Source organism: Sceloporus occidentalis, unplaced genomic scaffold, assembly GCF_023333645.1.
Source record: "Sceloporus occidentalis isolate IW3139 unplaced genomic scaffold, rSceOcc1.0.p SCAF_7, whole genome shotgun sequence".
Lineage (NCBI taxonomy): Eukaryota > Metazoa > Chordata > Lepidosauria > Squamata > Phrynosomatidae > Sceloporus > Sceloporus occidentalis.
In genome coordinates this window covers 9,793,057-9,806,938 of record NW_028316987.1, presented here as the reverse complement: position 1 = coordinate 9,806,938, position 13,882 = coordinate 9,793,057, and the positions used below count along the sequence as shown (strand labels likewise).

The window sequence follows — 13,882 nt, the reverse complement described above, 5'->3', positions numbered from 1 at the left end:
ATACCAGATTTTAATCCAAGAAGACGTTAGTTTCATTTCCTGAAGCCTTTGTTTTGTTTTGTGTTTGTGTTCACATTGTCAAGGATCCAGCAAATGGAGAGTATTTCAACAATGAGCTTAGCAAAGTTTGGAATACTTGGGAACGTTAAACAATGCTTTGGAAGTTAAGAAGCACGTTTTAAATCAAGCACTCATGAAGATTTAGATGTTCTTATGAAAAAGAAGAAATATTTGAGGTTATGGTTACCTGGTTGGCAAGAACCAACTGCAAAGTTTCAGCAGATACAAACAGATAAATGTTGGAATACAAATAATTCGTTTTTATTCAGAGGGATCAGTTTGCATAAACTCTCAGAGACAAAGCTGTGATAAGATTCAGAAACACATCTTTCAAAGCATATGTACTTTTTGTTATATAATTCTTTTTCTCATCCTATGTCAGACATATGGTACCCAAAAATACTTTTGGACTGTCCAGGACTAAACATAAGCATTAGGCTAATTCAAATGCAGATTCTAAGCACACATTCACACATAATCCATGGTTTGTGATAAAAATGGGTTGTTGCTTAAGTGGCAAAATACACAACGAAACAAACATGGGCTTCTCTTCCCCACTTCTGGTTTGTTTCTTTCATACCCCTTTTGCCAGCTCCTATTTTAGTGTGGGCAGCTGGGGAAACAAGCCAGAGACAAGCCATGTTGTGGGTTCAGACATCATGACAACCTATGGATTTAACAATGCACAAGCGTGCATGCACACACACCAGAGTTTGTAAACCACTAAGAAATCATGTGCTTAATTTGTGGTTTGAGGTTAGTTAACAAATACCTGGAGGGCAGCAGATTCTATCTGATATCAGAAACTAAGCAGGTCCATGGAAACCACAAGGGAATACCTAGCGCTGCTATGCTATATTCAGAGGAAGTCAATGACAAACTCCTTTCGAGTGAATATGTCCAAGGAAATCCTATGATAGGGTTGCCATAAATCAGAGTCAACCTGAAGGCACATAACAACAACAAACTATGACTTGTAAGAAGAGAGACGTTCAAACATCACAACAGACCATGAAATCATATGTTATGTGACTTTTCATGAAGAGATTGGTTTTTTGGAATGTTAGTGATACACTCAAAGATCTTATATGGAAGGAGAAACTAGCCATATTCACTTCAACACTACTTGAGCACTGGTTACCACTGGCCACACGGTATGTAGGAGTACAGTGGATTTGGTCAGATAAGCAAGTAAGCCTCAGACTTCCCAGTCTTCTGTGCAAGACAGATATGTTAGTATCAGAGTTCGGGGGGGGGGGGGAACCCAACTTTAATTTTTTCCTTTGTCATAGACTGTGCTGACTGGGTGATGTGGAGAATTGTGGCCTAAATAGTAACTTTTTCAAGCCCTGCAAATATTTTTAATTTATATTAGGCTTTTGAATGTATAAAACATGAATCATTTTTGAGTGGATGGGCAGGTGAGTGACATTTATCCAATCACAGATGTGAGAGCACTTTGATTTTTCTTGAGTGAATACTCATCTTCACGAACACCCAGTTACCTGTTATGAAATCAACCACCCATTGAAAAATATCCTACAAATGAACCCAGAGACACCTGTGACATGATTTGAATGAAACAAAGGGTATTGATCTCTCCCAAGAGGCTCTTGATCATGATCCAGAGGCCCAGATGTTGTAGAGGGCACTGCCCCGTTTAAATCAGAATATAGGAATTCGTTTGTCATAGATACATTGCAGGATGTTATCAGGGTTACTGGGATAATGTTTGAGAACACTCAGTAAGTATTATTTCCAGTGTCATTACTGTTATAATGGTAGTTGCAACTGTTGCAGTGACTGGATCAAAATGAATTGTATAAAGTAATGGAAGACAGGACTGAGTGGGTCTCTGTCTCATATAATGGATGGGGTGAGAGGCATTATGGAAGAAGAGTTAAATCTGAATCTGTTGTAGTCTTAACTATGTGTGAACAAAGCGGCTGGTATCCTTTTAGTGACATCTAGGCATGTAAGTGTGGCTTATGTGCTCGTGTGTACGTTTTTTTTAGATGGGATGTATTGGACTATTCTTTTTCCTTTATGCTCCATCACAAAGCTTCTCCATCACACAGCTGTCAATACGCTTGAGGAGTTGTTGCTTCTGCTTCTTATCAGTGGGATCTAGAAGATTGTTGTTGTGTACTTTCAAGTCAACTCCAACTTACGGCAACCCTAAGATGATCCCAACATGGGCTTCTCTTTGCAAAATTTGTTCAGAGGGGGCCTTTCTTAGCCTTCCGCTGAGGTTGAGAGAGTTTGAGTTGTCCAAGGTCACCTAGTGGGCTTCCTAGTGGCTCAGCTGGGTTTTGAACCCCAGTCTCCGGAGTACCTCAAATCAATATACCATGTATTCAATTCAGATCATGAAAATATGGCTATTCTGCAGTGCACCCTTGTTTCTCCTCACTCCTGCACTGAGTTTATTCCAGCTTTTATTTGATGTCTGAATTACCTCTCCTCTCCCTCTCTCCTCAGGAATAAAGAGCAGCAGCAGCAACAACAACGACAAAACCCTGCTGGAGCTTGAGGTGATAGGAATAAGAATGGGCAACTGCATGCATGAAGCTACATTTTGATGCAGCATCCCAGGCAGTCTGTCCTCTGAAGAGAGAATGCACTTGGACTAGTGGAAGAGTGCACACTTTGCAGGTAGAACCTCAGCCTTCAGAAGGTCTACTTAAAATGACTCCTTGCCATCTTTCCTCTGGGAAACAAGGATGAAATAAGACATGGAAGTTCATGAACTAAAACATTGGTAAGTCTTTAAGGTGCCAGAAGACTCTTTGTTGTTTTTGCTGCAAGAGATTAATGTGGCTATTCCTTTGGAAACTGAGAATTAATGGATGTCTTCTAAATGTGAAACCAAATGCGCTCTATTAATCAGGTCCAAACAACAAGATTTATCCTAGATTTTGTAACATACATTGTTTTCTTGGGGACCAAGTTAGTGACCTCTGAGATAAAATTTTTGCAAGGCAGAGCAAGAATACTTTTAGGCCTCAGGGCAGGGATAATCTCAAAACTGACATGTATTTAAGTATTCTCAATAAAGATAATAGTAGAGTATGAAATTTTAAAGTGTTAGTTTATCCTTCTTTGCAGAAAAATATGGCTATGATAAAATAAAAGCAAAGTCCTTTCCTGCTGTTTCTGCCATCCTGATTTGTGAGGCTACATTCAAAATAGGGGTTTTTAAAAAAGGAACATGTCAAATCTGGACCTGAAAGATATAGTAAATATATGTTATATAATGAAATGGTGGCCTTCCTTGTTTCACTGTCAGTGTGAACTATGATCAACAACCAGAATTCAGAGGACTATGTGAATACAACCTATTTCACAGGGTGAGATGTTCCATTTGCTTCCTAAGAAAAATAAGTTATGGTAAAAAGTCCACAAAATACTATACCTAAAGAGCAACATCTTTGCTAAGTTTTGTAAAATAATGCAATGGAAGGGGTGTGTGAGTTTTTGTTTTTTAAGGGAGGTGGTTGTCAGAAATTTATGGCCCTCTCCTTGGCTTTCCATGCCCTGCACCACTGACAGCCACTATGATTGAACTGCAAAGATGGGGTCAACAACTTAAAATGAAGCATCACAATGACCAAATTCTTATTTCATTTGCTACAGTAGGGAAATATTTATTGCAAAATGCCAGAGAATGAGATTGATGTTTTCACGCTTAAGGCTGCAGAGAAGGAAGGTGTGCTCAGAAAAGCAGGAAAAAAGCAAAGAAACAAAGGCAAATGCAATGACATGTTTCTATAGCGTTTTCTTTTGTTGCCATGCTCAAAAAGGCTTCCTTTTTCTGGATGTAAGCTTGTTTATATAACTGGCTTTTCTTCAACTGACTGAACATGAGTTGAGATCACTTGGTCCCCAATTCTGTCTTCCACAATGGTCTTGATCACTCTTGTCTTTGGTGGATCTGTGTAATAATAATAATAATAATAATAATAATAATAATAATAATAATAATAATAAAGTATAGACAGCAGCAATTCTTTTACATGGTGGTCTTCCTTATTCATATATGCAATATTGTCAATATTGATGGCTGTGGTTCTCCAGGGTTTCCTATGAGGCTCTTGCCTAGTCCTCTTTGGAGATGGTTGGAACTGAACCTGAGACCTCCTTCCATTAAATGTGCTCAGTCACTGAACCACAGTTCCTCCACCAAATACAACTTAAAATTAAATAAAATATCATGGGATTTAATGCTATTTAAATGGTAGAGGTTGAGACTGGTAATGTAATTTTGTATTGGGCTTGCTGGTCATTTCCTGAAATCCAGTTCTGTTTCCTACATATAATTCAGTGGCTTCACCAGATGATAAATGAGGGATAATGCTAAACCCTGTGGGTTTCTTTTAGATATCTGAAAGAGCATTATCATTGTTCATGTAAAGTACAGATTATAATCAGTTTATTGAGCCTAGGTTTTGGATGGCTAGAAACGGGAGAAAGCTACTGCACCTACAATTAACAAAGTTATTTTGAGATTTCTTACATAAATAAATCGATGGATATGATACACTAAATGGACCAAGCCAAATGGAATGTATTGATTCTTTTCTGAAATGGTATACCTTTATTTTGCAGTAGCAAAGGCCTTTTGTTTGCAGCACCAACAAATGTCAGCCGCATGTTGGTATTAGATGTGCTGATCGGTGCAAATAAGGGAGGTAGCTGGAGCAGATACACGTAGACCACACCTTGCATAGACAATAATTCACCATAGAAACTGCTCCATAAGTAGAGGATGGTGGATAAGAATTCTAGGAACTGTACTTTTGTGAGACATTTAGCCTTCTCTGTTAGAGAGATCTGGTGCCACAACAAACTACAGTTTTCGATAACATTGAGCCATGGCACTGACAGACTGGATTATTTCTGAAGTGTGGATGCAGCCTACGGAAGCTACTTATTACCAGTATGTAGTATATTTTGTTGTTCTTATGTGCCTTGAAGTAATTTCTGACTTATGGAGACTTGGGAAAAATTGTTCAGAGGGGATTTGTCCTTACTTTGAGGCTGACAGTATGACCCAGTGGCTTTCCATAGCTGAATTGAGGATTTAGACCTTGGTCTTTGAGTATTTTAGCCCAACATGCCAACCATTAAACCACGCTGATGTAATAAAATTGTTTTGAGAAAGGTGGAATTTAAGAAAAAGTACAGAAATATAAGAATAAAATTTTATTACCTCTGGCTGTGCTTCCATATCTTGATCCTGAATCATCACAACCTTCACTTGTGCCCATAGATCCTGAGCTTCTATATCTTGTATCTGTACATCCAGAGCTTTTGGACTGAGACTGCAAAATGGAAGAACCAGAAGATCCTGACCACCTAGAACTTGAATCCGTAGGTGGTGATCCCATGGATCTTGAATTTCCAGAACCTAAAGCTCTAGATCCAGGGCTGCAAGATCTCAGGTCTCTAGATCTCAAATCTGCTGGTCCTCTAAATTGAGCTTCTGAAGCATTTTCTCTCATTCCTGAAGCTTTGCATCCAGTAGTGCTTCCAGATTCAAAATCACTATATAACCAGTAAAAAACAAAAACAAAAAACCCCCAAAGAATTCAACATTATACAAGAATTATCATATTACTGCCATGACTTAGTACCAAGAAAATCACTATTTTTAAAATGGAATTTAGGTAAAATCTGGAGGAAAAAGCAATATCTAATTGGTTGTTTAATAATGAATCATAATGAAGTTTGATATATAAAATGAAAATATATGAAATAAGGACATTTTGGTTTGCTAGAGTTCCATATGTACTATTATTTAGTAAGAATGTTAAGCTGTAATTAAGGGGGCAAAAGAAATTTGGATTGTGTTTCTCCCTGAGAATGTCTTTCATTTCCTCAGACTGGCAACACTGAAGTCTCCAATGTGCTGAAAATAATAATTAAAAAATGTGCACAAAACCATGCATACTTTTGAAAAATATGCATGCTAAATGTGTATATTTATAAAATGAGCACACCCATATTTTAGCCAATAGTAAACATGCTTTCAGAAAGTGTATGTTTGTAAAAATGCTTATATTTAAAACAGGAACAAAAATACGTGCATGTTCTATTTGGGAAGATAAAAAGATGTCCAAACTTGATATACAAGTTGCATATCATAAGTGAGCAATGAATCATTTAATAATAAGAAACCAACTAGTGTTCAAGCACTCCACAGATCTGGAGTGGGGAACGTGTGGCCCTCCAGATTTGATTGGACTACAACCCATATCATCCCCAGCCAGCTTGAATAATAGCTTGGGCTGATGGTTACTGGAGTTCAGCCACAAAAGAATAGGGTTTTGTAAACTCTGGGTGTCAGTTTCCTTTCTGCAGAAACCAACAGTGAGCAAATCAGTCCTCCAAATGGGTGAAAACATGGAGAAATTAAAATGGAAGTAACACTTCTGGGTATGGCTGCAACTTGTGTAGCAAAAGAATTGCTATTCTGGAGGCTCCTCAAAATGGCAATTCTTTTTTCATCTTTTTTTCAGTGCCTGCCAACATGAAAGAAAGAAAGAAAGAAAGAAAGAAAGAAAGAAAGAAAGAAAGAAAAGCAAAGATTTGAGTCTGTGTGTAGCCCTTAAGCCACATGGTACCCCAACACTGCCTTAGACAAAGGAGGACCTTGGATAAAGGAAGATCAATGGAATTTAGGAAAGGGAGAATACTGTGACAATTCTCTTTATTCACCTGTCTCCCCCATCCAGCAGACGGCGATAAGTCTCAATCTCATTCTCTAGGCGGATCTTAATGTCTAGAAGCTGTTCATAGTCTCTGTTTTGTCCCTCCATGTCATCTCTGATCTGCTGTACTTGCCCTTCCACAACACTAATCACTCCTTGTATTTGGGAAATCTGGGCAGAGTACTGACCTTCTGTCTGTGCCAAGGTGGCCTCAAGAGATTGTTTCTGAGGAAAGAGGAAAATTGGGCATTGTAAATTAAAATGAGAGTTAGAGAACCATTTTTATTTGAAGGCCATATTCATTGAGGGTCACCTATTAGGGGTTGTGGGGGGCACACTCTTTCCTCTTTCATTCTTCCTCCAGGGACAGTAGGCTATCAGGAAAGAGAAAAATTGTTCTTGCCCATTTAGCAAAGAGCAGATAAAATGAGTCTAGGGAGATTAGCACACGCTTTTTAAAGCGCCTTATCTGCGATGGGATAGAGGTGTGTTTAAATTTACGAATGGGTTTTATCGCATTCACCTGTGGCTTGGCGAATGCAGCCCATATACAGCCTGGATGCCAGTGAACGCAGCTCATACACAGCCCACCTTTTTACAAAGGATTTGGGGAACTTAAAGTTCAAATTTCTTTTGACTCAAAGGTTTTCATCTAAATCCACTTCCAAATTCTGAAGCCAAATACTAGATAAGTGATTCTCGATTGCAGTATTATTTTCTAGATTATATTTGATACACAGGATTTGATTGTCTTTCGGGATTGATATTGTTTAGATTGTGATGCAGTTAAAGGCATTTGATGTTTGATGCTTGCCAAAGATCAAACATTTAAGATAAAGATAGATCCATAAATCTAAAGCAAATTTCATCCTTCTTAAATTTTTAAGGTCAGCTTTCTAATATTTAGAACACATATTTTTGCCAGATGTAGACATGTCTCCAAATTTTACTTCAGATATCAACATACTTTTGTTTTCAAACAACATCTGAAGTGTGATGCGTTCCTCAACACTGCTTTAAAGGTTTGATATCTGTCCAAATCAGACTTTCTCAATCTAGTATCCTCCATCCCCAAGAAATATGGTGATTTGGGATGATGGGAGCTGTAGTAGAAGACATTGAAAAGTGCCAGGCTAGGATTAGTTACTCTAAATGGACATGAAAGAAAGAAAAAGTACTTCCCAGTACTTTGTGTGCAGTGTGGACCCAGGAATGCTGGGCTGTACAATGTACTGAATATCTAGTTGTATTGCCTCTCACTTGGGGAAAAAATCTATGTTTTTAGATCACAACCTTAGCTGGAAATCCGCAGCTTGTGTGAACAGTGGCTGTGCTGGATGGAGCATTCTGGATGTTTGATGTCAAAAAGATTATTTCCCCCCAGCTTTGATTACTGATACATATATACATAGAAAACATATTTCCTCATTTGTGCCTAAAAGAGAAAGAAAGGGAAAGAATTTTTCATACCAGAGCAAGTTGGGTCTGAAGTTCAGCTTCTAGGCTTTGCAAGTTACGTCTCAGCTCAATAATTTCATTCTTGTAGGTATTGGTCTCATCAGCATTGCTGCTGATCTGCTTATTAAGTTCTTCACTCTGAAATGTTTTTCAATTTGTATATATTTTAAAAAGAGATATGTTCCTTAACTTTCCTTCAAGAAAGTTCCCCATGAAGTAAATTGTATTTCTTTCACCTGTTCATTGAACCAAGCCTCAATGTCTTGTCTGTTCTCCTCAGCAAGTGCCTCATATTCTACCCTCATCTTATTGAGGAGAGCAGTCAGGTCAACTCCAGGTGCAGCATTCATTTCGACATTGATATCTCCAGTGGTGGCATCCTTCATAGAGTTCATATCCTGTGCCAATAAAGATGTTCCTCTTAATTTGCTATGAGAGAATGGACTTAAATAAGATGTATATCTTTGTCCTGAAGCAAGGATGCCCCACCATTCCACATACTGCACCACTGCACCCTCCCTCCGGTGATGCCACTATAAGGAGCTAGTCACTATGGGAACAGAAAGCTACAATAGATAAGGTTTCATCGGGTCCAGCACAACTCTTATGATCTCTCATATCACCATATGTGCTGAGGCTCATTTTTTCCTGGCACCCAGTACTGAGAGACATACTGCCTTTGGTACTGGAGGTATTTTGTTATCATTATGACTATTAGCCATTGATAGGTTTATTTTCCTGAAAGTTGTCTTTGAAAGTGTTGATGGTCTTAAGTATATCTTGATGGTTCTAGGAGAAGTGATGGAGAGGATGGCTCTTCTTGAATTTCTAGCTTCTAAGTACAGTGTGCCCTTGATATCTTCTGGGGTTTGGTTCCAGGACTCTCCGTGGATAACAAAATCCATGGATGCTCAAGTCCCATTAAATACAATGGCATAGTAAAATAGTGTCCCTTATATAAAATGACAAAATTAAGGTTTATTTGTTGGAATTAATACATTTTTAAAATATTTTCAAACCATGGATGCTTGAAGGTTAAAATATCTGTGGATATGGAGAGCTGACTGTATAACAAAGTTGAAATGACCACTAGTTATTTCAGTAGCTGAAAGACACATTTTAGATTGACTCAGACTCTGAAACAATCTAAAATGGTTCTGTCAGTTATGGACCTGGGGTCCATATTGTATTCTGATTCATCATTAATATTAGGACTTGGTTTGCATAAAACTAGACCAGGATTAATGTCCTAGTTTTTGAATTATGAATGGAAACAATACAACTCTTCTAACACATCAGTGAGAGCTTTGCTATTGATATAGGCAGACCTAGATATATTGTCTCTAAGGCTTATATTTAGCCATGGTTCATTTTATAATTGAGATTTTATTACCTCCTCATGAGTCTTCTTAATATACTCCAGCTCCTCAGTCAGGCTCTCAATCTGCATTTCAAGATCACCTCTTGTTATGGTAATTTCCTCCAGGACCTTGCGCAGGCCATTAGTGTCAGCTTCAACACTTTGGCGGAGGGCCATTTCATTATCATACCTAGAAAAGAAAGCGATTAGAAGAGCTCTCTGTTAGGGTATCTGAGAACATGTCTCATTCAAGTATGTCTTTCAAAAAACAAATGTACCCAGCTCTGCAGCTATTGGACTGAATATGCAACTGGGTACAATTTTCAGACAGAAACCTGCACATTTCCAGACTTGTGATGTCTTTCATGAAGGAACAAATATGTGTTCGACTACACAAATTCATTTTATTTATTTATTTTGCAAAAGACAGTATATTTATTTATAAAATATGGACAAATATACATTCGTCAAACAGGATATGTGCTCACTGATGCATCCCATTTGTAAATATGCACACACACACACAAAAAGACATACAGAACTTGTAAAGAAAGTGAGAGAAGAAGTAAGCTCATGGAAATTGTCTACGCCATTAAAATAGTCTACCCAAATATTCCATTTGAATAGAATACAATCCCTTCACACTCTATTTAAAGGAATTCAGGCTTTTTGTGGGGATAGGTGAGAATTCCTCCAACTCCACAGAAAAAAGAAATCACGGTTTTTACTGGAGTATCCACAAATATCTGTGAGCATGAACATTATCTTACATGCGGCTGTTCATCTGCTTGGCATGGATTCACATAGCTCTGCATTTTCAGCAGTAGGAGGGTGAATAGATGCGAATTTGTACAGGAAAATGCAGACAATTACACATCAATGTGAATGTGCGAAAATCCACAGCAATTCACATACTACACTTATGTATAGACGAGCCCTGACTTATCACTCCCAGTTTGCAGTAGATGTATGGAATACAGTTGAAGAGAGAGGGCATGGAGAGAGATAGATTTCATTTTGGTGGATGTTTTTCCCCTCTGCACCTCTGTTTTGCATGGATTTTCTGTTTGACTGCTAGCTTCTATGCTAGGCTTTATTTGAAATTCGATACAAATTTATAACACAGTTCTACATCTGTCTCCTCAGAAGTAAATGTAATTGAATTCTCTGTGACGTTTGCATGTTTTTTCATGTTATGATCTCCTGGCCTGTGTATTATTTATTTATTTTTAAGCATTTTAAAAAATGTCATGTTTACAGTAAAAGGAAACATGAGAAAACCCTTAGCTGAGAAGAATAAAATAATAACAAAAATTAAAATCGATCAGGAATTAATGAAAAAATCAAGGTAAATTATAATGTTAACCATCACAAAAACAGTCTGGAAAGTATTCCAATGAATGGTTAGACCTTTAGTTTACAGCAGAAATATCCACCATTGAGATCCTGCCTAATCTTACTGGGGAGACCATTCCACATGTGGACACTGGGCATACAACAGAAAAGATACAGAATGTGGTACCCACTTACTTCAATTTAAAGTCAGCAGCAGCTAGCCTAGCATTGTCAACCTGCAGAACAATTCTTCCATTCTCTGCAATGGCAGCAACTGTCTGTAAAGAAAAGACACTAGGTAATGAAATGTTTGATTTGAACAGGGATGGGGCTTATCTCCCAGCTCAGCCATGAACCATGTACAGGTTGAGTCTCTCTTATCTCAAATCCTTTGGACCAGAAATGTTTTGGAGTTTGATTTTTTTGGGAGGATTTTGCATATATGTACATAATGAGATATATTGGATATGGGATTCAGGTTTACAAACACGAAATTAATGGTTCATATATACCTTATATATAGCCTGAGCTAATTTTATACAATATAATAATTTTGAGCATGAAACAGTTTGTGTACATTGACCCATCAGAAAACAAAGGTATCACTATCTCAACCATCTATAAAAAATTTTGATTTTTGGAATATTTTAGAATTCCAGATAAGGGAGACTCAACCAGTAGTCTTTGGCATGTAGTCCTCTTCTGAACATTTCACCTATACACAGGCTCAAACTGAATTAAACAACTTTTAACTAACTTTTAATGATGCCTAGAACCAGCTGCCTGAGATGAGTACCCTGTGAAAGGGCCAGTCTTGAATTTCACATGAGTGTATATGTGTGCATGCAAATATGTCTCCTAGCTATGTCTTATTTTTTATGTGCCCAGCTTTGTATTTCCAAATGTTCCAGGTATAGGAACTATCAGTGTCTCAAAAGAATTTCACAGGATTCAAATGCTCTTTCTCCATCCCTCTCCAAAAAGGTCAGCCTTTTGTCAACATTGTCTCTCATCTTCCAGAAATGTCTCTAGCTATTTCCTAGTCATTTCCTAGCCATTTATCCAGAAGGTCCTTTATGCCAGGTATTCCATGCTAACCATTAAAGAACATAAGCGCTTACTTTGACCCCATTAACCCTCTCTTGCTGAAATCCCCAAGCCTACAATAATATAAATGAATACAGATAGTCTGATATTGTATAATAAATAGAATTATTTAGAATTCTAAATAGAAACCAGAGATCTACATGGACTCCTAGTTTTCTTACCTGTTTCCTGAGGTCATCAATGATTGCATAATATTGACTATAGTCCCGCTGATCTCCATCTCTGTTCCTAGTTCCAGTTTTCTCATACCATTCTGCGATTTTCCTCTCGAGTTCACTATTAGCTTCTTCTAGAGCTTGCACATTACCCAGATAGGTTGCTAAGCGATCATTTAGGTTTTGCATTGTTTGCTTCTCACCCCCCAAAAGAAGTCGACCTTCACCAGACCCAAAGCTGTTGGAGACTCCATTGAAGTCACCTCCCCCTGCACCCCATCCAGCACCAGAACCCCAGGAGCCATTAGTGTTATAGGTGATGCCACCAGAACCCCATCTCTCTCTACCCTCAGATATCCCACTGAAATTGCATAGACCCCCTCCAGAGCACCATGCACCATGGCCACCACCACTGCTGGAGCTCCCACCAAAGACCCTGCCATTAGATCCACCACCACTACTCAAGCTGCACATCCCGCTGCCAGACATCCTCCCTGATCTTCTGTCACAACGGGAAGAAGTGACTTGTTGTCTCAGTGATTGGTTAAAGAAACTCATGTTTGTGGTACAGGGTAGAGAGGACCTTCCTTGTGCAGAAATGCAGCTTCAAGCTAAAGTTGTCCTTGAAAGGCAATCTTTTTTCCCCTTTTATATACAATTTTAAAATTGCATCACGCTTCTAAATGTATGGTAGTTCTGCCAACTTGCTAGCCTAGCCCATCATTAGATAATTATAATAATTAATAGCTAATCCCAATATGTACATTTGGGCTCTACCCTCTGGTTATTTAGTATGTCAAGGTGGAAAATAGGTGGAGTAGTGTGGGTCAAACCTTTCATTACAGTGTTATATCTTCTGTGGAACAAAATTGAGTAATTACTTTCCTTTTTATAACTTTACTCACTGCTCTCCTAACACACTATTACATGCTATGTATTTTCATAATTAGTATGTTCACACTTTAACTCTCTTTCTATTACACACTTTGTTCCAGTGTAGCTCTTTACAAATCTTGCCAGAAGGCTGTATCTATCAGGTTCAGTGCATAGACACATTAATTGCAGCCCTAGTGTTCAGATTCCTGCCCGGTTGATTGATGGAGTCAGAAACACACAAACAGTGAATGGAAGAAAAAACAAATTTATTGATTCCTGCTAAGTAATATTGGCATGGCATGAGCTCAGCAGACGGGCCAGGATCGCATGGGCTGAGCATGGACCATTCTGGCCCCAGTGCTCACCTGGTTCAGTCCCCAGGCCAGCACAGGGACGATCAGGTGTTTACACACTCTTCCCCATGCTGACCCACTACCAGTGCTCACTCCTTACCTTGCCACGCCATCTCTGCTACTGAAAACCCTCCCATCTCTGTTGCCCTGTCTAATACAGAAATGGGGTGCCTGGCTTTACCCACATGGCCACGTGCCCTATTTCTGTGTGAGATATGGTGACGGGGGCTCCTTGGTTCTAGCAATGGCACAGCAAGGTGAGAAGTGTGGGGAGCAGGCACTTATAAAAACCAGAGGTCAAACTGACCCAGGATAAAGGTTGTTTACCCCAGGATCTGGCCAGATCCACCAGATCCTTGTGTGGTCTGGCAGGATGAGGCCCGATCCTCACCCAGGGGTTTTGGCCTGCATTGTCTGAACTGGACAATATGAGGCCAGGGGGAACATGGGCCTTTTGGCTTGTGT

The 13,882-nt window shown here is 38.8% G+C and overlaps 1 protein-coding gene across 1 annotated transcript; it reads right to left on the bottom strand.

The window, feature by feature from the left end:
- Positions 1-3,890: 3,890 nt before the first annotated feature.
- LOC149309149 (keratin, type I cytoskeletal 12-like) lies at positions 3,891-12,746 on the bottom strand. Its single transcript, XM_089532101.1, has 8 exons — positions 12,195-12,746; positions 11,122-11,204; positions 9,625-9,781; positions 8,468-8,629; positions 8,244-8,369; positions 6,781-6,998; positions 6,493-6,530; positions 3,891-3,994 (listed from the first exon to the last, which is right to left on the bottom strand). Exons 1-8 carry the CDS (start codon positions 12,744-12,746, stop codon positions 3,891-3,893), a joined length of 1,440 nt encoding a protein of 479 aa, XP_089388227.1.
- Positions 12,747-13,882: the final 1,136 nt, after the last annotated feature.